The following is a 21,707-nucleotide window of genomic DNA, read 5'->3' as shown; positions in this document are numbered from 1 at the left end:
AAAGGGCAAGTAATAAACCTCTTACATGTTGTGGGCTGTACACTTTCTGTCACAAGTACTGATTCTGCCACATGGCGCAAAACCAGCCGTAGCCAGTACGTAATGGAACAGGCCTCAATAAAACCCTTTTTAAGGAGCTGTCGTTTGCCAATCCCTGCTCTTAATCATGTAGTGGGGCTTTTTTTTTTTTTTACACGAATACTTACCCTATTACGCAATTTTTTTTGCTTCAGAGTGTAAGGATTAGTATAGTTTCTTAGATTAGAAGAACATACAAACATTTAACATTAATGAGGTTCTCGTTAACTCGACGGGTGGATGAGGTCACCAGGTCCTGATCTCTCTCTGCCTTTCAGGACCCGTCGTCTAAGAGAAGAGCATTAAAGGGAAGAAGGTGCAGCTGTGAGGAAGGGAACGGGGTGACGTCAGTCCTCAGGTTGAACTCAGGATGACCTAAGATTTTGGGTCTTCGGTTGCAGGCTCAGAAATGTGATTTTTTTTTTTAATGAAGCAAGAGAGAAGCTGCAGCTCTCAGGGGTGGACGCACATGAGCACCTTTACGAGAGGGGTGCTGTGGGACCAGCACATCGGTCTGTCACTTTTCAGGTCCTGAACTCAGAGTTGGAATCCGTTCACATGTGCACTTTACTGCCCCAGGGCGGGGCAGGTCCTCCAGCTGAGCATGGACAGTAGGCACGTGCGGCGAACTCTGTTTAGCTTCTCAGATTTTTTCATTTAAGGCCAACTTCCCTGTTTCTGGTGGACGTGCATTCTTTACATATGTTAACATTGTCAGTCAGGGTACGGATACTCCTTGCTCTGGCCTTGGAGCCACATTATGTCCCCAAAGTGGCTGACATTATTAATTCTACTTAAGTTGCATTTCGGGTGTCAGAGTTCGGTGGGGTGGGGTGAGGTGGGATGGAGCGGCCTTCAGGGCTGCGGTCACCTGTCACCTGCAAGCAGTCAGAGACCGTAACCTGAATATTAAACATGGCAAAGCTCGTGTGACCAGTAGGGGGTGGAATTTTCTCGTAGTCTCAGAGTTTTACCTAAGGAAATGGCTATTTGTTCTCTAATCTTCCAACTTCAAATATCAGGTGGGGACATGAGCGGTGACCATGAAGCACGTGCAGAGGGAGGCATGGAGTTTTTTGTGCACATTTGTAACTCAGTTCATTCGTAACATGCATATAATCACACACACAAGGTGGGAAAAATAGGTTTACAGTCGTTCGCAGGGGAAATGACATGATCATTCGTAAGTAATTCTATGAGAACGAACCCCAAGTTTGGTGTACTCGCAACTGGGAGCCTGCTCTTCCCCACCCTGTGTGTGGAGTGTCTCCTTTGCCGATGTTAAGGTCAGTCCGATGCGTGATCAGTGTTCATGATGGTGGAAGTGATTTCCGTGCCATTCATTCTAGTAAATACAGTTTAATTCATATTTTTATTAAACTTTTTTTGATGAATTTTGCTATTTTTATGAGTTCGCCCTCTGGAGACACTTTTTTCCTCCCTGTCAAAATCATCCTTGTATTAATTACTCTCGATCCTACGGATTTTGAATTGTTCAAGTATAGAGCTCTCCTGTGCCCCAGCCAGCTCCCGGATTTGGGGAGAGAATGAATGATCCGGTTAGTTCTGTAACGGTCTAATGTTGTTCGTTGGAAGGAAAGCGCTCACTTACTGTGGGCAGGCATTTCACTCCAAGCATGGAGAGAGACTTGGTGCCCTGTGTCCTGCCCAAAGCTGGCTGCTGCTGAACTCATGCAGAAATGTCAGTGACAAAGATTCAAGCCGTTTTTAAGAGCTGAATGGAGCCAAGTTGTAAATATGTCAGATGCACGTATGTTGCATATATATACATACATGACACACACATGCCAGTACGGTACCACGTAATCAAATGCTAGTTGGCGTGGTCTGCACTGGGTCACGATAGCTCTGGGCTAGAGTTCCTCAGCCTCTGCACTATGGACCTGTGGCTTCCCACTGGCCCAGAGAATTGTTTGCTGTGAAGGACTGCCCTGGGCCTCGTAGGGTGTTTAGCGGCATCCGTGACTCACATCCACTAAGTCCCATCGGAACCTTACCCCACTTCCAATGACACCAAAAGTGTCCCCAGACATTTCAGATGTCCCATGGGGCAGAATCTCTCTGGGCCTGGCACCGCCAAGAGAGACAGGGAGTGGAAAGGCTTGGGAGCAGGCCTGCCTCTGCTGCTAAGTGACTGCTGGACATGGGGCCCCTTATGGGGCCTCTCTGGGCTTTGGTCCTATTTCTGTAAAACAAGGGGTAGAATAAGGTGACTGCTGAGGTTCATCCAGCCTCATGGTTCCACAGCAATGGCTGCATGATAAACGTGTACCTGCTACACTGAACCTAAAGAGGTGGCCAGGCAGGGCAGTCATTTCCCTCTTTTTTGTCACCCGTGGTCCTGACGCCTCTGCTCTCCTTTCTCCGCCGTCACACGGCATTTGCAGATTTGCCCGACTTGCTGCCACCACATTCGTCACTCAGGGGGTCCCTGTGTACCTGTTCTCTGACGTAACCCCCACCCCTTTTGTGGTGAGTAACTGGTTCACTTTGTAATTGCCTGTCACGGGGTTGGGGCGGGGACAGGGCTGGATGGTATAAGCTTTTGGGCAGTCGGGAATCTGGTATTTGAAGGACAGAAGAGCCCGTGGGCATTTATTGGACATCCTGGCTTCTCTCCAGGACTGTGTCTCCTTCGTCCTAGGAATAGTTCTCTGGTATTCAGGTTTTGATTCATCAGAATTGACTTTATTTAAGTGCAGTTTTCCTTTTGCTTGCATTCAAAGGATATTTTAGCTGGTTAGGAAAATGTCCTTTGTTTGTGTATTTTTTTGTTTGGTTTGTAGTTCTGTTTCCCAATTATCACAGTTAAAAAAACTTCTTATGTCTGAATCTGAATTCACCTCCAGTCATGTCTTGCCCCGAATGTTTCTGATAGGCTGATGCACCAGCTTTTTATACAAATGTGCGTTCTAAATAGTATTCATGGCCAGTGCAGAAGCATGCTTGGCACGTTTTAGTGAGACTTTAATCAAATACTTCATGTTGCAGAATCTAAGGAAAAGGGCCGTAGGGACTGTGGCAGCTGTTGTTTTTAAGAAGATAGAACTTTTAAGAGTGGGGCCAGATGCTCTGAAGATATTTTTTAGAAATGAAGCCAACAGCATGATGTGAGTGCAGGTTTGCTTACATCAAGCAGAAATGATAGTGCACCGATAGAGGAGCAGTAATGTCCACTGGTGTTGCGTTCACTGTCTCTAGTGCACGGACGGATAGGTACAGTGCCTTCAGGACTGTAAAATAAGTGACCCAGCGGACACCTCATGCCACATTCAAATGTGGCGCAGGTTTCATTGTTTGATGGAAAAATTGCAGTGTGTTCAAGCATCCTCGGTCTTCTGTACTGTGTGTTACTAGCGATTATTTTTATATCAGACATGAATTTAATGAGCGTCTCATGATCATTTCCCTCTCCATGGAGTGGCTGTCCCTCCTGTTTTGCTGCAGGATACATGGGGGTGTGAAATAACTCCTAAGGGGACAAAGAGCCAGATCGATTGTTAATGGGGTGGTGGAGGGGACAAGTGGTTGGAACTTCGGGTTGCCTGTGTGTGGTCAATGTCATGGGCACCGAGCGGGGGACAAGCCTACCCCTCCCCACCGTGAGAAGGAGTCTGGTAAAGACGGGAGAGGAGCAGAAATACCAGGGAGGGAGATTTTATTCTGCAGTGCAAGATGAGTGAGTCAGGTGTAAGAGCCCTTCTTATTTCTTCAACCTTTCTCTTAAAAGCCAGAGGGGGCAGGGCAGCAGGGTGTAGGGGGAGAAGAGAAAGCAGGGGGAGGAAATAAACTGAATCCATAAGCTTCTATCCCAAGAAGGCTCAGATGAATGGCAAATGGGAGATTAGACCATCTTATGGTTTGGAGAGTTTTCTGGTTCTACCAAGTAGAAGACATTGAGAAGAAGACACCTAGGAAGATATTCTCCTTTCTTAACAGGGTACCTATCCCAGAATTCCGAGCAGTGAGCTAGTTCTAAGGACAATGAGAGTACACTGCTTGGGCTCTGGCTGGGTGGCTCTGTTGGTTGGAACATCGTCCTGTGCACCAGAAGGTTGTGGGTTTGATTCCCAGTCAGGGCACATACCTAGGTTTCGGGTTCCATACCTTGTCAAGGCTCATAAGGAAAGCAACTCATGGATGTTTCTCTCTTACACATCAATGTTTCTCTCTCTTTCTCCCTTTCTCCCCCCCTCTCCTTTGCTCTCTCTCTAAAATCAATAAACATAACCTTGGGTGAGGATTAAAGGTCACCTTTAAAAAAAAAAAGAATATACTCAGGTATGGCATGAAAACATTAAAAGTGACACATTATGATATTTATATATTATGTTTATTAAAGGGGAAAAAATTGGTACAGACCAACGATAAATGATAGACACTTTAAGTATACCTAGTGCCTTTGTTTAAAACTTGCTTGTTTCCCCTACAACAGCCCTACGCGGTGTCGCGTTTGAAACTTTGTGCTGGACTCATGATCACCGCCTCCCACAATCCGAAGCAGGATAACGGTTATAAGGTACTTGTGTTTTTGTGTCCACACATGTGTCCTTCTACGTGAAGCATAAGCCTTTGCAGTTTGGGTGCACGTGGTATGGATGCTTTCCCATCACCCCTAAACCATCTGGGTGTGTCCCCACGTTCTCCAGGTCTATTGGGATAACGGAGCTCAGATCATCTCTCCTCATGATAAAGGGATTTCTCAAGCTATTGAAGAGAATCTGGAGCCCTGGCCCCAAGCTTGGGATGACTCTGTGATCGATAGCAGTCCACTTCTTCACGACCCAAGTGCTTCCATCAAGAAGGACTACTATGAAGACCTTAAAAAATACTGTTTTCACAGGTAAGGGGATTGTACACGCACCTCACAACAAAAGACATCTGCGTGCCTTCCCTCTGTCCTCTGGTTCGACTTCACGAAGACTCAGGGTTTCCAGGTTGGAGCTACGCCAAGGAGCTCTTGAGCAGTTACTGGAGTGTGTGTGTGTGTGTGTGTGCGTGTGTGTGTGTGTGTGTGTGTCTGAGGATACACATTTCCATGGAACATGTATCCTGATGTACATTTCTGGCATCAGAATTGGATCTGCATTTACAAAGTTGACAATGGTTTACAAATTGCTCTCCAAAAATGTTAACACTAGTTGACACTCCCACCAACAGTACACGATCCACACATTCTTACCTACATTGGGTATTGTCAGATTTTTCATGTTTCCCAGTTTGCTAGATGAACTAATATCTCACTTCATTTGCATGCTTATAAATAAGTTATTTTTCTACTAAACTGTAGGTTAAACTAAACCAAGTGTAGTTTAACCTATACTTTACTGTGTATTTGTTCATTTTATTTTTCATTTGTGAAACCACTTTGCTTATATAGAAAAATAGACTTGATTATTTTCAAATATTATTTTCCTTTCCATTGTTACCTTGGGAATTTTGTTGCTGAACTTTTTAAAAAATTTGAAAATGTTTATCAGTTTTTTAATTTATGACTTCTGGGTTTTGTGTCATACTTAAGAAGACTTTTTTTATACCAAGACTATAAAAACAATTCCCCCCCCCCGTGTTTTGGACTTGCTTGCATGTTTACATTTTGTAATGTTTAAATCTTTTATGTATTGGTGGTTTTTACTTTTGCATGAGTTGTGAAGTGGGAAAACAAATTAGATTTTTTTTAAAGGTTTGCCGTTGTCCCAACATATTAAGTTGAAGACTCTATCCTCCTTTGATGGATTGGAAAAATTCCTTTCATCAAGTTCTAGTACCAGTTGAGTGTTTACTGTACATCAGGTCATTGCTTCAGGCTGGAACCTGAGCCCGGGCTCACTCTTTCCCCCTGCTGTGGGTGTGAATGCCGTGTCCTAAAACAAACTCTGAAAGGCATCCGAGTTGCTGAAAATAACTACAGCATACAATTTAAAACTTGAATATGTTGGGAGAGGGCTCCTATACTTGGGAGAGCGTAGTTAAGTTTTATCTCATTTTTTGAAAAAATGGAATTAAAATGATCCTTCGTGGTCTTGTACATCTGTATCCCATTGATGCCTTACGTTCTGAGGGACCTGAACATGTCCTTGACATGTTGCGAACCTTCCAGTGCCGAGTCACGTTTGTGTAGTCCATCCTTTTCCACGACATGTCTGATTCTAGGAGTGTGAACAGGGAGACCAAGTTGAAGTTTGTGCACACCTCTGTCCACGGCGTGGGTCACCACTTTGTGCAGTCGGCTTTCAGGGCTTTTGACTTTGCGCCTCCGGAGGCCGTTCCCGAACAGAAAGACCCTGACCCTGAGTTCCCGACCGTGAAGTACCCGAACCCTGAGGAGGGTGAAGGCGTCTTGGTAACCTAATATTTTCAGTGATAAAGTTTACCTCTTATATTCAAAACTATGACTGTCCAGTAAAGTACATTTTTATGTGTTTTCATTGTACTGAACAAAAATAATTTCATCATTGGAAATATTTATATTTATTAATCTCTCATCCATTTCTTAAAGGAACTTTCTAATTAGATTGTCTTAGCATCAGGATATGAGGGCTGAAATCTAAATGCTTTAAATTTAATTTAATTTAATAATTAAATCTAAGGTACCACGCTTCCTTAATGCCAAAAAAGAAGCAGTAATAGGATGGAAGTTCATCCCGTGATTTTTATTCCTTAATGTCATTTTTTCTGATATGAAGGAGTCCTGTTTAAATTGTGGTACCTTCGACCTTTTTAAAGGGTAGAGTAACAGTGATATTCAGTGAGTCGGTTTATTTTGGTTGGTGAGGTTGGTCACAGGCGAGGCCTGGAAGTACCAGTCCAGCCACACCCACACTGTCTGATGTGCAAGCGCATCCCAAGGGCAGGCTTGGGTCACTGGCTGATGTTCCCATGACCTCACCTGGCTGAGGAAGAAACACGTGACCAGCCAAGACCAGCTCCAGAAATAAAATTCAGCCTTAGTTTGGAGGAAGTTCTCTTTTAGTGCTGCAATAACTGAATGTATTCACAGACTACAGTCTGCTTGATTCTTGATCGAAGCCCTCCTTGTTCTGCTCTCTTTCAGACTTTATCTTTTGCTTTGGCTGACAAAATCAAGGCCAAAATCATTTTAGCAAATGACCCAGATGCTGATAGACTTGCCGTGGCAGAAAAGCAAGACAGGTACAAGTTAATTATGATTACCTACATAGTAGAAAACAGGAAGGATGACCTCCTCGGCAGCCGCATGTTTCTGGGGAGTCTGGTCCTATTCGGAAATATTTCCCATTTACTTTGCAAACGGTCACCTCACTGAATTTCCGTCAAGTCCCCCAACGTGGCGCGAGGTGCTGTTCCAGGGGCCACACGGTCGCTGTGTGAGCGTAATGCAGATTAAACCTGCCCAGTACGAACCTGGAATTGAAATTTCTGTTACCATCCCTCATTTTGTCACTGATTGTATTATGATTAATGACTCAGTGCCTAATGAGCGCAAAGTACTTGGCTTACTGCGGCTTTATAGTTCTGTATTTGCCAGTGGGCTTGGTAAGAAGCGGCGCCTTCAGGGAAATGTTGGATTTGTGTTGAGCAGACTAGAGGGGAATGGCTGTGGAGATCTGACACAGTGTCTAGGGCAAGTTTGACTGTAGGGTCTGTGCAGAGGAGTGGGAGGCAGTGAGGTGGGGGGCGGCCTTGAAAGGTTAGCAGGGTTCAAGGAGTTTCCAGTGTCAAATGTGAGGTTTGGGGAATGGTGGAGAGCACCAAAGAGTTAGGGCTTTAGATTGTGATCAAACGGTTCAATTCTATATCAGTTTTTAGAAAAGAAAGCTAAGGGGATGCATGCTGAAATGTGAGCTGTACTTCTAGCCACGTGAACCACAGAGAGGAAGATGAATTACACCCATGTCTCTGGCACCCTCTCTGTTGTAGCACCGAGGCCGGTCTTAAGGAGGCGGGCACTACTGCCCTCTGAGAACCAGAGACGCTGACCGAAAATTAAGATACACACACTATTGTTATACTAGGGGGATCAGCATAGTTCTGTTTAAAAACAGCCGTTGCTGAAGACTAAGAGAAAGCAAATTATATATCATCACTGACATGTTTATTTTATATGCCCTTCAAAGACTGGCTGTTTGTCTAGGTAAACCGGCTGAGACATGGTAGCTGCTCAAATGTTTGCGAAGTGACAGTCAGATTTCTGGCCAGTTGTTTTAATACAAATAACAAGAACCATTGCCCCAGAAACTGCCGGGAGCTGTGTTTGGCTTAACTGTCTGTGCCGGCGACTCTGGTGCCCTCCTGGTGCCCCTCCGAAGATGGCAGCAGGGTGTGGCTTGCTTTGTCTTTCAGTGGCGAATGGAGAGTGTTCTCGGGCAATGAGTTGGGGGCCCTCTTGGGCTGGTGGCTGTTCACTTCTTGGAAAGAAAAGAACCAAGACCACAGTGCCCTCAAAGACACGTACATGTTGTCCAGCACCGTCTCCTCCAAAATCTTGCGGGCCATTGCCTTAAAGGAGGGTTTTCACTTTGAGGTAAGGTGTCCGGGGCCTGGACTTTCATTCCCTTTTCCTTCGCTCTGTAGAAAGTCTGAGGCACGTCTCTCTTTTGGGTTCTCTCTTCAGGAGACACTGACTGGCTTTAAGTGGATGGGAAACCGATCCAAACAGCTAATAGACCAGGGGAAAAATGTCTTGTTTGCATTTGAAGAAGCTATCGGTAAGGAGCTATAAGTCTGGACTTCATTAATATATAGAATGCAAGTACACGGGGAGAGGTGTGGACTTGGACTTGGGTTCAAAAAACCAGTGTGAAACAGGAGCACATGGTTTGCTTTGCTTCTGTGGCATTCACAGAGCCTGGATTGTCCCAACTTTAAATTGGCATCTTAGGGTTTTTGGTTTTTTGTTTTTTTCCAGCAAAAAAGAGTATCTTGCAAATAGCCAAGCCACTAATGTAAGCAAGTGAATCCTTTCCCCAGGTGACTTAAAACAGTGGTATTCTGTAAATGGCTGCTGGTTGATCGAGAATCCACATATCTGGGGAGTTGTGATGTTTTCTCAACTGTGGTGTTGCTGTCCAGGTCTCATGTAGTTTGTTACGCCTCTGAAAGTGCTCTGTAGAGGTCTGTCCAGGGGAAGGGAGGATGTTCCTTCATCAAAGGGATTGTCTCCTGAAAGGACGACCCCAAGCCCAGCCAGAATGACTGAAAAACATATGTCTTAAGCTGTCAGTAGGAGAAAGCAGAAATGAGAGTGAGCTGTAGAAACCCGAAGTTCAGGTGGTGGTGCTGGCGATGTTTGAGCTATTCATTTAGGAAAAGCTGTGACATGTTACACTTACTCAATGATATGTATTGTTGTGACTCACCTGTCTTATTTTCTACAGTACATATAATATTTAACTTATCATACAAAGTGCAGTTGATTAGCTTTGCTCTTCGGTTGTTACAATTGGCACTCTTATCTTTCTATAGATTTTTATTAAAAAAATGTGTTGGTTTATCAAATATGTATTGCATATCGACTACACAGTGATCCTGAAAGAAAAGGACACTGACCTTAGCCTACAGCAGCTTTGAGGATCTAGTCAAATAACTACACAAGAAGATAGGGCAGGTATCGACCTGAGTCATATAACTCACAGGAACTGCAGGGATTCAGAGAAGACAGACTCAGCCCTGACTAGAACAGCAGGGAACAGTGTCGTGGGAGCTGGAGGAGTTTGGGCTGCACCTAGGAGACGAGCACACTTGTCTAGGAGGAAGACTCTCCTTCCAGGCCATTCAGCAAACACTTCTTGAAGGCCTGGTACGTGCTAGGCACTGGGCTAGATTCTTAAATAGTGTAGTGGTGAATGAGAAGAGTCCACACACTCGTACTGTACAACCTCTTACACAATAGGGTGAGTATAGACATGTACGTGCACGCACAGTTATAAAGCAGTGGTTCCCAACCTTTTTGGCACCAGGGACCAGTTTCTTGGAAGACGATTTTTACACAGGTTGGAGGGGCAGGGTGGGGATAAAATGGAGCTCAGGCGGTAACGTGAGCGAGTGATGGGGATCAGGATGAACCTTCTCGTTGGCCCGCCACTCCCCTCCTGCTGTGCAGCCCATTTCCTGCCGGGCCACAGACCGCTATGGGGGGTTGGGGACGCCCGCTGTAAAGGAACCCACTCCTAAGCGTATACATCTGACACGTGTTTCTGCAGGATATATGTGCTGCCCTTTTGTTTTGGACAAAGATGGAGTCAGTGCGGCCGTCGTAAGTGCAGAGTTGGCCAGCTTTCTAGCAACCAAAAATTTGTCTTTGTCTCAGCAGCTGAAGGCCATCTATGTTGAGTAAGTGTCTATTGACTCTGTTTAATTGAAGTAATGTGTTTTGATTAGTTTCTTGTGTACAGTGTAATAATCTGATACATGTACATATTGTGACATGACCACCATGGCAAGTCTGTAACATGTATCACCACATGTGGTCATATCTTAAATGTGTTATGTTCTTACGTATGAGATACTGTTATTCTTTCTAATGCTCTTCCTTTAGTTATCAATGTTATTTCTTATGAAAGTGAAACGAGATTATCTTTTTCTTTTGATACTTAACCATTTAGTAGTAATTGCCATTTGTGATGGCATTAGTCTTACTAAATGAGAACATTAGTTGCAGAATGTGATTGTAAGTGATACACAAAAAGATTAAATGTGTTCGTGAAACATACATCTATTTAGTCTTTATGGAAATCACTCAACTCTGCCTTTCTGGTACAAAAGCAGCCAGACCCAGAGCGTAGTGACACGGGCGTGGCCTGGCTGCGTTCCAGCCAAGTTTTTACCCACACACAGAGGCTGAGGCAAGGCAGTGGTTTGGCGATCCCTGGGGTGAATTGCCGTACCGCTCTTTTAATGCTCCGTTAGTGTTTCAAAGCTAGTCCTGGTCATTTGTTTTGGTAAATGTTGCAGAATATGCTGGTTGCTTCCTGTTCTGGACCTACTGTGTAGAATCGTGTGTTCCTCATTTGGCCTGTCTTTGGATTTGTTTTGATAGGTACGGTTACCATATTACCAAAGCTTCGTATTTCATCTGCCATGATCAAAACACAATTAAAAAATTATTTGAAAACCTTAGAAACTATGATGGGAAGAATAATTATCCAAAAACTTGTGGCAGATTTGAAATTTCTGGCGTTAGAGACCTTACCACTGGCTATGATGATAGCCAGCCTGATAAGAAAGCTGTAAGTAACGTCCACTTTCACCAGACCCTCCTATGTACCTTCTATTATGCCGTAAAAAGCCTAGCATATATCATTGTGATACTGTGACTTATTTTTTTTAGTATTTTATTTATTTACTTTTAGAGAGAGGGGAAGGGAAGGAGAAAGAGGGGGAGAGAAACATCAATCAGTTGCCTCTCACACATCCCCAAACAGGGACCTGTCCTGCAATCCAGGCATGTGTACTGACTGGGAATTGAACTAATGACCTTTTGGTTCGCAGGCTGGCAATCAACCCACTGAGCCACACCAGCCAAGGCAGAGAAGATGATACTGTGATTTATAATTAATAAATAAATACATATTTGGTCTTTGTCCCCTTTTCTGGCATAGAGGTCCTAAAAAAAAAAACCCTTATAATTTTGTTAAGTGATGAGAACATAAAGGTGTGTTATATTGATAAGGTGACTTTTGGAAAGCACCCCCCACCTAAGGATGGGGGCTGGTTGCTCAGAAAACCAACCAGGTGATAAGAGAGTGAGAACTTTCAGCCCCACCCAGCCTTCTGGGGAGGGAGAAGGGGGTGGAGATTGAGTTCAATCACCAATGGCCAGCCGTTCAATCCACCGAGTGCACGTAAGGAAGCCTCCGTCTAAATCCAAAAGGACGGGTTACTAACCCTCCATGAGATCTTCATTTCTATGGTTCTGCTCCTGATCTAGCTATCCTTTTAGCTTGCTTTTGTTTTAGATGTGGTTGTTAATAACTGTGAGTTTGCTGTCCTTTCACTGTTCATATTTTTTATCTTCTTTTTCTTAGATAAGTCCCTTTAACATTTCATATAATAAGGGCTTGGTGGTGATGAACTCCTTGAATTTGATCTTATCTGAGAAGCACTTTATCTGTCCTTCCATGCAACAGGGGAGTGGGAGGAGAAGGGGGGAGAAGGTACAGAAAATAAGTACCATAGACGGTAGGTAGAAAATAGATAGGGGGAGGGCAAGAATAGTATGGGAAATATAGAATCTAAAGAACTTGAGACACATGGTCATAAACTAAAGGGGGGGAATGGTAGGCATGGGGGGTGCAGGGTGAAGGGGAATGAAGGGGGGAATAGAACAACTGTAATGGCATAATCAATAACATAAAAATTAAAAAAAATAAATCTAAAAGGATGGGGTTTGGAGAGCTTCCTCACTGGTGAACGGGTGGAGGTTCGGGCAGAGTTGCAAGTGCGTACGTACAGGGCTGGGAAGCTCCCTGCTCTTTTCCCATACATCGCCCTGTGTTTCTCTTCCATCTGGCTGTTCCTGAGTTCCACCATTTTATAAAAAATTAGTGAACTAGTATGTAGTATGTTTATTTGAGTTTAGTGAGCTGCTGTAGCAAATTAATCAAACCCAAGGAGGAGGTCTTGGAACCTCCGATGCAAAGCCAGTTAGAAGCACCTAGTCTTACAACTGGCATCTAAAGGGTTTTACAGGACTGAGCCATTGACCTGTCCGTCTCAGGTAGACAGTGTCAAAATTGGGCTTAACCGCAGGACGCTGGGTGGCAATGGGAGAATTGCTTGGTTGAGTGGGGAACCACCCCCCATCCTATCCATCGTTGGAACTGGGTGCAGGACCACTGCCGTCTTTGTCACACTGCTGACACCCACCTTCCTTCTCAGTTTTCCTCCTGGTCTTTACTACCCACTTCTAAATAACATGCTGAGGGGTGATGTTTTGACTTACAAGCTATCAGACTTTGTTAGTTTTCCGTCATGGAGATCGGGGTTTAATGTTCAGGGAGGTCAGGAGAATGTTGCACTTGCAGCAGTCACCGCTCCCCTTCCTCTCCTGTCCTCACAAGTCACACTGTAACTTCGGGTGACATTACCTTCTGCACGTGAATTATTGTGACTAGTCACTGCTGTTTCCTGCTTAGCTCGGTGATGTTCTTTAATTAGGTTCCCCTCGTTTGTGCGAAGAATTGTTTTCCCTGTCACCAATTGTTCCTTCGTTCTTCCCATTGCTTGGACCGCTGTGTGACTATCACCAGTCCTTCCCTCGTCATTGTCTTTCATACGCCTCCCAGTAGGGTTTCCTCAGGGTCCAGGATTCGGCCCCTCGGTGGGTTCCGTTTTGTTTCCAGCAGCCTCCCTCCTGGTCCCTTCCCCACTCACCAGGGTGGGGTCCCTTGCTCTGGGACCCCATGACTTCCTCCTTTTGCATTCATTTTCCTAAATCTCGTCCCCTAGGAGCTGCCTAAGAAAAAGGGAATGGGAGGTAAATTTGAGACATGTAGATCTGAAAATGTCTTATTCTGCCCTCGGCCTTCATTGCCTCAGTTTGAAAGCCTTGCTCCATGGTTGGCTGGCTTCCCATGTTGCTGTTGAGTATTCATTCATTCGCTTGTTCATTCATTCATTCAGGAACAAGCAGAGGCCTACTGTGTGCTGCACACAGGGGTGCCGATGGCATCCATCTTCAGTCCTTCACATGCTTGTTACTTTCTCTAGGGAAGGTTTGGGAACTTGGGATTCCAAAATTTCAGGGACGTACTTTAATGTGAGTCTCTTCTTTTTTCTAAATTCCTTTTTCTAAATACTTGGTGGGTCTTGGTTGGTCTGCACAGTTATTTCTTTTAGTTTTGAGAAATTTTCTTGATTTTTGCATCAGGGAAGGAAGCTGGATGGCTGGATGGTGGTTTTTCCAATAACCTCTTCCCCTGCGTTTTCTGTTCTCTCTTCCTCAACGAGTTTTCGGTGAGATGCTGGCCCTGCGGGGCTGACGGTCTACTTCCCATGTCTTGTTCCTCCCTATCGCCCATCTGCATTTTCTTGTCCTACTTTTTGGGAGGTTTTTTCAACATTAACTTTCCATGCTTCTGTTGACTATGGATTTCAGCTCTTACAATCTAATTTATTAATAATGACATCCCATTCTCCTTTCATGTATACAATATCTTAATGCTTTTAAGGATGATAATTAGGGCTTTTTAAAAAATGTAGATCTTTTTTTTGCTCTGTATTGTCTTTATTCTTTATTTCCTACAAGTCCTTTTTTTAAAATTTGTTTGTTTTGAACTTTGTGTCTTATTTGTTACCATTCCTCCAAAGCCTAGTAAACTTTAATGGTCCTTTGGGCACTAAAAAGCTGATTGGAGCCTCTGTGTGTAGGCACAAGCCTTGTCATCTGGCAGACTTCACTCCAGGGAGTAGGATAGCAAATTAACTTTTGTAGGAGGGGCCCCATCTGGGGAAGCCTGGCTTTCATTTCAATCTCTTGCTTGAGGGCCATCCACTGGGTGCTGGAGCCCTTTAAGTGGTGGAGAGGTCCTGGGGGCATGGGAAGAGGGGGCGAACATTCACTGTGGACTCTAACCTAATTTCTGTTTGCACCATATGCTACTCTGCATCTGGCCTGGTGTCCCCGGCTCCTGAGACTTTCTGGTTCTATGACACCAGACAATTAAGCCATCTTTTATGAGCTGGTTGCTTGACGGTGTGGGCAGAGGGTGAGGATCTGAGAGGGCCTGACAACTACTTTTAAATACTGCCTTGGCCTCTCTCCTGCCCTTTGCATCACCTGGTGCCTCCAGGTAGTGAGCTTGGCCTGGCCTGTGCGGAACACCTTGGCTGGTTTCTTATCTGTCGTCGCCTGCAGGTGCTCAGCGTCATCCTGTGTTCCGTCAGGTCGGTTCTGCTCCCCCATCTGTCTTCTGACTTCCTGGATGGGTTGGCAGCCCCATGCACTGATGTTTCCTGTTTCCTCTCTGCCCTCAGGCTGGTTTTGCTTTTCACACCTCTGTCATTTTAGCAGGGCTTCAGGAGTGGTCAGCATGAACACGTCTGTCAGGAGCTTTATCTTTGGTTTGTGGACTTCTTTTGGATAGTTGAAGAAGATCTAGTGTTCTTTTTCTGTTTTTGGAATGCATTATTAATCTATTTAAATCAGTTTCTTGTGGAATGATGTGTTTCAATTTGAGTAAAGCTTTAGCAGTTTCAATGAACAGACCAAAGGAGGTTAAAAAGCCTAGTAAACAAAATTACTTAATTTTCACAAATTTCCTGATTATCATTATCTAGTATGTCCTTTATATGGAGTACCTTTTCTCAAAGATGTTCTTTCTTTTTTAAAAATATCTTTTATTGATTATGCCATTACAGTTGACTTATTCCCCCCCTTCATTCGCCTTCACCCTGCACACCCCCTCCCACCCACGTTCCCCCCTTTAGTTCATGTCCATGTGTCACAAGTTCTTTAGCTTCTACATTTCCCATACTATTCTTGCCCTCCCCCTGTCTATTTTCTACCTACCATCTATGCTACTTATTCTCTGTACCTTCTCCCCCTTTCTCCTCTTCCCACTCCCCTGTTGCTAACCCTGATATCATCTCCATTTCTGTGGTTCTGTTCCTGTTCTAGTTGTTCGCTTTTAGTTTGCTCTTGTTTTAGGTGTGGTTGTTAATAACTGTGAATTTGCTATCTTTTTACTGTTTATACTTTTTAATCTTCTTTTTCTTAGATAAGTCCCTTTAACATTTCATATAATAAGGGCTTGGTGATGATGAACTCCTTGAACCTGACCTTAGAAGCGCTTTACCTGCCCTTCCATTCTAAATGAAAGCTTTGCTGGATAGATCAATCTTGGATGTAGGTCTTTGGATGTCATGACTTGGAATACTTCTTTCCAGCCCCTTCTTCCCTGTAAGGTCTCTTTTGAGAAATCAGCTGACAGTCTGATGGGAAGTCCTTTGTAAGTGACTTTCCTCTTATCTCTTGCTGCTTCTAGAATTCTCTCCTTCATTTTAATCTTGGCTAATGTAATGATGATGTGCCTTGGTGTGTTCTTCCTTGGGTCCAACTTCTTTGGGACTCTCTGAGCTTCCTGGACGTCTGTGTGAACCAGTGAATTTGTTTGGCATATATTTTCATGTTCATCCAGAGAAAACTGTTACTTAGGCCAGAGGAATTCCTGTTACTATTTAAATTTAGAACATGTGTAATTCATTCTAGGTTCTTCCGACTAGTAAAAGCAGCCAAATGATCACCTTTACCTTTGTTAACGGCTGTGTGGCCACCATGCGGACCAGTGGGACAGAGCCCAAAATCAAGTACTATACCGAACTGTGTGCCCCACCTGGAAACAGGTAAGGCAGGGATGGCAGCTGCCGCGGCTCCTAGTCCCGAAGCCTCCTGATTGGTCCTGTTCGAATGCTAACGTCTTTCCAGTGTGTCGTGCAATCAGGAAGGTTGTTTCAGGACCTGCAGCAACATGGTGACTTTAACAGCTGCCTGAAGCCTCCAGGGACAAGCGTGTTCACTTTCATCTTCAGTACTTACCTCTCTTTCTCTCCCAACTTTTCTTGAAGAAGAGCCAATTTAAAAAACAGGCCTTGCACCGCAGAACTGGGGGTCCGGTAGCTTTGGGGTCACGTCTCTGTGACTGCGGGAAGGGGTTGGGTTGGTCGCTGTCCAACAACTGTAGCATTTTGACCTTGAACAGCTGCGGTGGGTTTATTGGTTCGCATGTGTAAATGTGCCACCTGCCTAACCCACAGCCACCTAGCACTTCTCCAGTTAGCTTACAGGTGAGAATTGGGGGGAAAAGTTTAAGATGAGGTCGACTCCATCCAATAGAAATAAAATGTGAGCCACAGATGCAATTTAAATTTTTTACTAGTGAATAGAAACAGGCAAAGTTAATTGTAATAATATATGTTATTTAACTTAGTATATTTAAATGGTGTCATTACAATATGTAATCTATAACAAAAAATTATTAGTATTTTACATTTTTGTCACACGAAGTCTTCAAAATCCATTCAGTGTCCTACAACTTACCATGTATCTCAGTTCAAATACCAAGTTTAAAAAAAATACTTGATCTATATATAGATTTCACAAAATTTACAGTTGAAAAAGTAGATTTTGATGCCCCAGTTGTCCCGGTCATACTTAAGTTTTCCAACAACTGAATCAAGTGTCAGTTTTTTAATTCGAATTTCAATCAGTCAGATTTCAATGAAATTAAAAAGTCAGCTTAACTCTTGGTTGCACCAGGCACATTTCAAGTGCTCTGTGGCCCCACGTGGCTAATCGGTTCTGCAGACGGCCTGCGCCCAGGTAGTTGTTAGAACATTTGTAAACTGAAGTTTTGCTTGTACAAGGGGTTTTCTGGCTTTGAATCATATTTGCACCATGTGGAAATAGAGGCAGAGGAAATTTACTGAGCAACTTAAATTACAAGGCAATGACAACTAAAAGGTAGCAAATTAGCAGGACAGGGAAACAATCGTTAGGGTTAGACTCTTCTTAGACAGGGGAAAGTGAGTGCTGATAGCCAAGCAAAAAATACTAAAGCAAAACAAAACCAGAAACACGGAAACAGGAACTCAGAATGTTACTACTGCTCTGGGAGTTTATTGTAAGTGAAATTGCATCCACACCCGGCGGTCCCCAGTCTTCTGAGTAAGGAAGGGTTCCAGAGCAAAGTCATGATTATGGGTCTCAAACATTAAGATACTCAAATATATTTACCAAGTCCTGGGACTGTGTAATGTATTTCATTCCAGATTCCCAGTCAAAACCTTTTTGCATTTAAAGGGCAAAAACTCAACTATTTAGCAACTTAAGCAGATATAACAGCTTGTTTTCCTAGAGCTTTGCATTACCAGTATCTTATTGAACACAGTGCGAGTGTGTTTCCAGGTGTGTTAAATAACAAGCTATTTGCTAGTATATCGAGTGTGGTTTTCTATTGACTTCTTTGTAATTCTTATCCTCACTTAGTGTTTTTATGTCTGTGTCCTACTCTTTTGAAAACAAATCAACATTAGTCCAATTTATAGAGGTTTTCTATATATATTTGTCTTTTCATTAGCCTGTGAAAATGCGCCTAACATTTCAGAAAACTTGCCTTATAATAACAGTACTATTGAATGTTTAAGGATCTATGGTGTTTAAGATCCTGGCTTGCTTTTGTTAATATAAATGCGACACTAAGAGCGAAGTCGTCATGGATGTGCCGTCAGGGCTGAAGCCAGGCGCCAGCTGTGCGGCAGCAGCAGCACAGCCAACGCTGAGGTGTCCACACGTTCGGTGATGACCTTAGATAGTACGTGGTCATGTCACGAGTGTCACTGAGTCCTAGAATTTCACGACGCTGATCCTTTAGAATGTAAACCCCTTTTGTTTATTTATTTGTTTGTGTTTTTTTAAATCCTGCTTTTTAAAAATATTTTTATTGGTGCTGCTGTCTTTAATTTTCATTTGGGGAAATTTCAAACCTACAGAAATGTGGAAACAAGGTAGTGAATATCACGTGCCCTTCCTCAGACCAGGAGTTGACAACCTTTGCCTGTGAAGAGCTAGACAGTAAATATTTCAGGGTGTGCAGGCCGTGCGGTCTCTGGGCAGCTCTGCTGCGGCAGAGAGAGAGAGGGCAGCCACACACCTGAAGGAGTGGGCATGGCCGTGTGTAAAACCGTATTTACTATGACTGGCCAGAAGCCCTAATTTGCCTACCCTAACACCTAGAATTAGCATTCTGTGATATTTGCGCTTTCTCACCATATATATATATATATCACCATATATATTTGCCCTGAGCCGTTTGAAAGTAAGTTATGGACTTCAGTATGCATTCCTAAGAACAAGGGCATTCTCTGACTATCAAAGGTTTAAATAATAATTGTAGCAGGCAGGGTTCGAACAAACAAAGCCAGTAGGAGCTATATATAGATACATATCTCTCTACATACTATCTACAGACATACAGATTTATGTCTATAGATGTAATAAATTCACTGTAAAGTTTTAGTTTTAGGTATATGAAAAAAACCACAATGATGACTAGTTATGTGCCTTTGAGAATTTTTTTCTCCGAAGCATACTTATGGAGGGAAAAGACTTGTGTGATTCTCATGTACTTATGAAGCATAATTACTTCATGTTACCAGTGGAGGTAAAAATAATTATAATGAGAGCTCCATTTATTGAGGTTTTGGGGCCAGGTTCTGTCCTAATTGTTTTATGTAATTTATCTCAGTCTATACAACAACTGTCTCAGGAAGGGCAGGTCTTTATCCCAGTTTCACAAAGGAGGAATCTGGGCCTCCGAGAGGCTAAGCCACTTGCCCAAGGGCACCCCCTCGGACCCCAGTAGAGCCAGAATTAATCAGGTGGGTTAATAAAATATATTAAATGGATTGTTTTTGTACTGCTTAACTTTCACAATGTAAAAACGGTCTTAACCAATTACAGGAATTGCTATTTCCAGTAAAATGAAAAGTTTGCGTATGTTAAATATGGTCAAATAGGAAGTAGTACAATTTTAAATTCAAGGATTAGTATTTTGCACCAGCTTTTTGGTTTAGTTCTTACAGTGACTCAGTCTGTGCGAGGGTGGCCTGTCACAAGAGCTGCTGGAAGCCCGTCTAATCACACTTCCTTTTTATCTGTCCCTGCCTTCCAGTCATTTACATATGAATGAGTGTTTCTGAAAACTTGATTTCCTTGGAGGAATCTAGCTCCCCAGATTCTCGGCTGTAGCTCAGCTGTGGCCCCTTTGTCCTGCAGGTAGGATGATACAGAAAACCCCGGGGTCTGAGTTCCTGGTGTGTGCTGAGCTGGGCTGCTAACAGCCTCCCCATTTCTGTCCGTGTTGGGATGGCCTTGCACCTGCCTCTGCCGCGTGGCTCCCAGCAGTTGGAGGGGAAACAGAATCAGGAACGTCCTTATCCTGGGCGGCTGAGGACAGAACAGAATCCTCTGTGAAGTTCAGGATTTAAGGACAACCAGAACCGTGAAAGTTGTCTCTGCACTGTTGGGTGCAGACATTGCCTAGGGGATAACGTAGGTGAGAAATTGTGTTTCTTAAAAGTGGTTTTGAGGACTGTGAAGGGGTGATGTTTTGTTTATGGATGAGGCTTTGGGAAAACCTTTAGGGAAAATAATGGATATTGTCTCATGGGATTTTTTTTTGTCTACGTCAACAGAGGCTGAAGTCACTGGAGGTCTGTTTTGTCTGAGTTAGCGCTCTTAAGGTTGTGTTTCCCTGTTGCTTGGGTAAAATACACTTTGGAGTAATCTACTAATCTGGGATTTTCCCTCTTATTTTGCAGTGATCCTGAGCAGCTGAAGAAAGAGCTAAATGAACTAGTCGCTGCTCTTGAGGAATATTTTTTCCAACCACAAAAATATAACCTCCAAGCAAAGGTGGAGTAAATATTCCAGCGTTGGGCGCAATTCCATTTACCTGCAATTAAGTGGAACTTGATTTCTTAAGCATTATTCGCGAGGGCCAAATAATTTAAATGGTCACTACAAGTATTTATGCTTTTTAATAGATCTACATTCCTCATTGTTTTATGTGTGATCTTTAACATCAAAGCAGAAAAGATGGGCAAGCCTAAGAAACCAACATTCCTATTAAAAAGGTTGATGCTGGGCATTATCAAAAATTTTAAAAAATGAAGATATAAAAATATATTACAGATATGCTTTCACTAGAATAAAAAACAAATGTGTGTTTTCTCTCTAATTCTCGTTATGAACAACTGAAATAGCCAGGATGTGTCTACACAGTTACTAAATACGGGGTGGTCTTGTGTTGGACTCCTGCCTTCTGACAAGCACAGGCGCGCCTCGTTTACGGAGCTTTGCTGTACTGAGTTCACAAGGGTTGTGTTTTTTTTTACAAACTGAAGGCAAGACCCTCCCCCAGCAAAAAGATTGCAACCGGCCTTATCCTGTACTTGCTTTATTGTGGTGGTCTGGAGCTGAACTTGCGACATCTCTAAGGTGTTCCCGTACATGTCTGGGGTGGGCAAGAGTAGGTTGTCAGTTAACAGCTGTTTGTGTGGAACATAATACAATGAGTAAGAACCAATAATCCGAGAGTAAACTTTGTGTTTCGTGTACTCACAACTGTAAACCTACTCTAGCCCACCCTGTGTTTACATTTCTATCATATTGCTTATAAAGTAAAATAAAGAGATCAAATATTGTGTTCATGTTTAGGGAAAATGTAACTTATAGAAACCTGTAAAAAGGAGCAAAAGATACTTTAAAAAAACAATTTTTAAATCTAAACCCTTTTAGTTATAATACACCATTATACATTATACATGTACTAGGGGAAATCAGCTTAAGGATCTTTGTTCAAATGCATTAGCATTCATTTTATCTCTTTAAATCTTGACTCAAACAGCTGGTTATCCGAAACTTGCAGAGTACTTTATGGTACAATTTTCTGCTCTCTCACAATTTAATTCTTGTTCCTGAGGCAGCAAGGATGATAAATAACTATCTACCTGACTTGGATATTTTTTTGCCTTGTTTGTACATAATCAAAGTCTGAAACCAGACTTGCCTATAATAGATTGTCTTGTTCAGGTTTGTTACTTTGGCCTGTGCCTTCTGCCCTCCTCAT

The 21,707-nt window shown here is 43.2% G+C and overlaps 1 protein-coding gene across 1 annotated transcript in view; it reads left to right on the top strand.

Moving 5' to 3' along the window:
• The window catches only part of PGM2 (phosphoglucomutase 2), a 29,742-nt gene extending 8,852 nt beyond the window's left edge, over window positions 1-20,890 (top strand). The window contains exons 4-14 of the mRNA XM_037140368.2: window positions 2,487-2,571; window positions 4,535-4,618; window positions 4,749-4,942; window positions 6,253-6,442; window positions 7,154-7,251; window positions 8,422-8,602; window positions 8,693-8,786; window positions 10,281-10,410; window positions 11,117-11,306; window positions 16,289-16,422; window positions 20,398-20,890. Of these exons, the coding sequence (XP_036996263.2) occupies window positions 2,487-2,571; window positions 4,535-4,618; window positions 4,749-4,942; window positions 6,253-6,442; window positions 7,154-7,251; window positions 8,422-8,602; window positions 8,693-8,786; window positions 10,281-10,410; window positions 11,117-11,306; window positions 16,289-16,422; window positions 20,398-20,500 (1,483 nt within the window). The 3' untranslated portion in view covers window positions 20,501-20,890. The remainder of the gene's footprint in view (window positions 1-2,486; window positions 2,572-4,534; window positions 4,619-4,748; window positions 4,943-6,252; window positions 6,443-7,153; window positions 7,252-8,421; window positions 8,603-8,692; window positions 8,787-10,280; window positions 10,411-11,116; window positions 11,307-16,288; window positions 16,423-20,397) is intronic.
• The last annotated feature ends 817 nt before the right edge of the window (window positions 20,891-21,707 follow it).

Source organism: Artibeus jamaicensis, unplaced genomic scaffold (genome assembly GCF_021234435.1).
Source record: "Artibeus jamaicensis isolate MK-2021 breed Jamaican fruit bat unplaced genomic scaffold, CSHL_Jam_final contig_76, whole genome shotgun sequence".
Lineage (NCBI taxonomy): Eukaryota > Metazoa > Chordata > Mammalia > Chiroptera > Phyllostomidae > Artibeus > Artibeus jamaicensis.
Note: the sequence above shows the minus strand (reverse complement) of the source record. Positions and strands in the feature narration are given on the sequence as shown.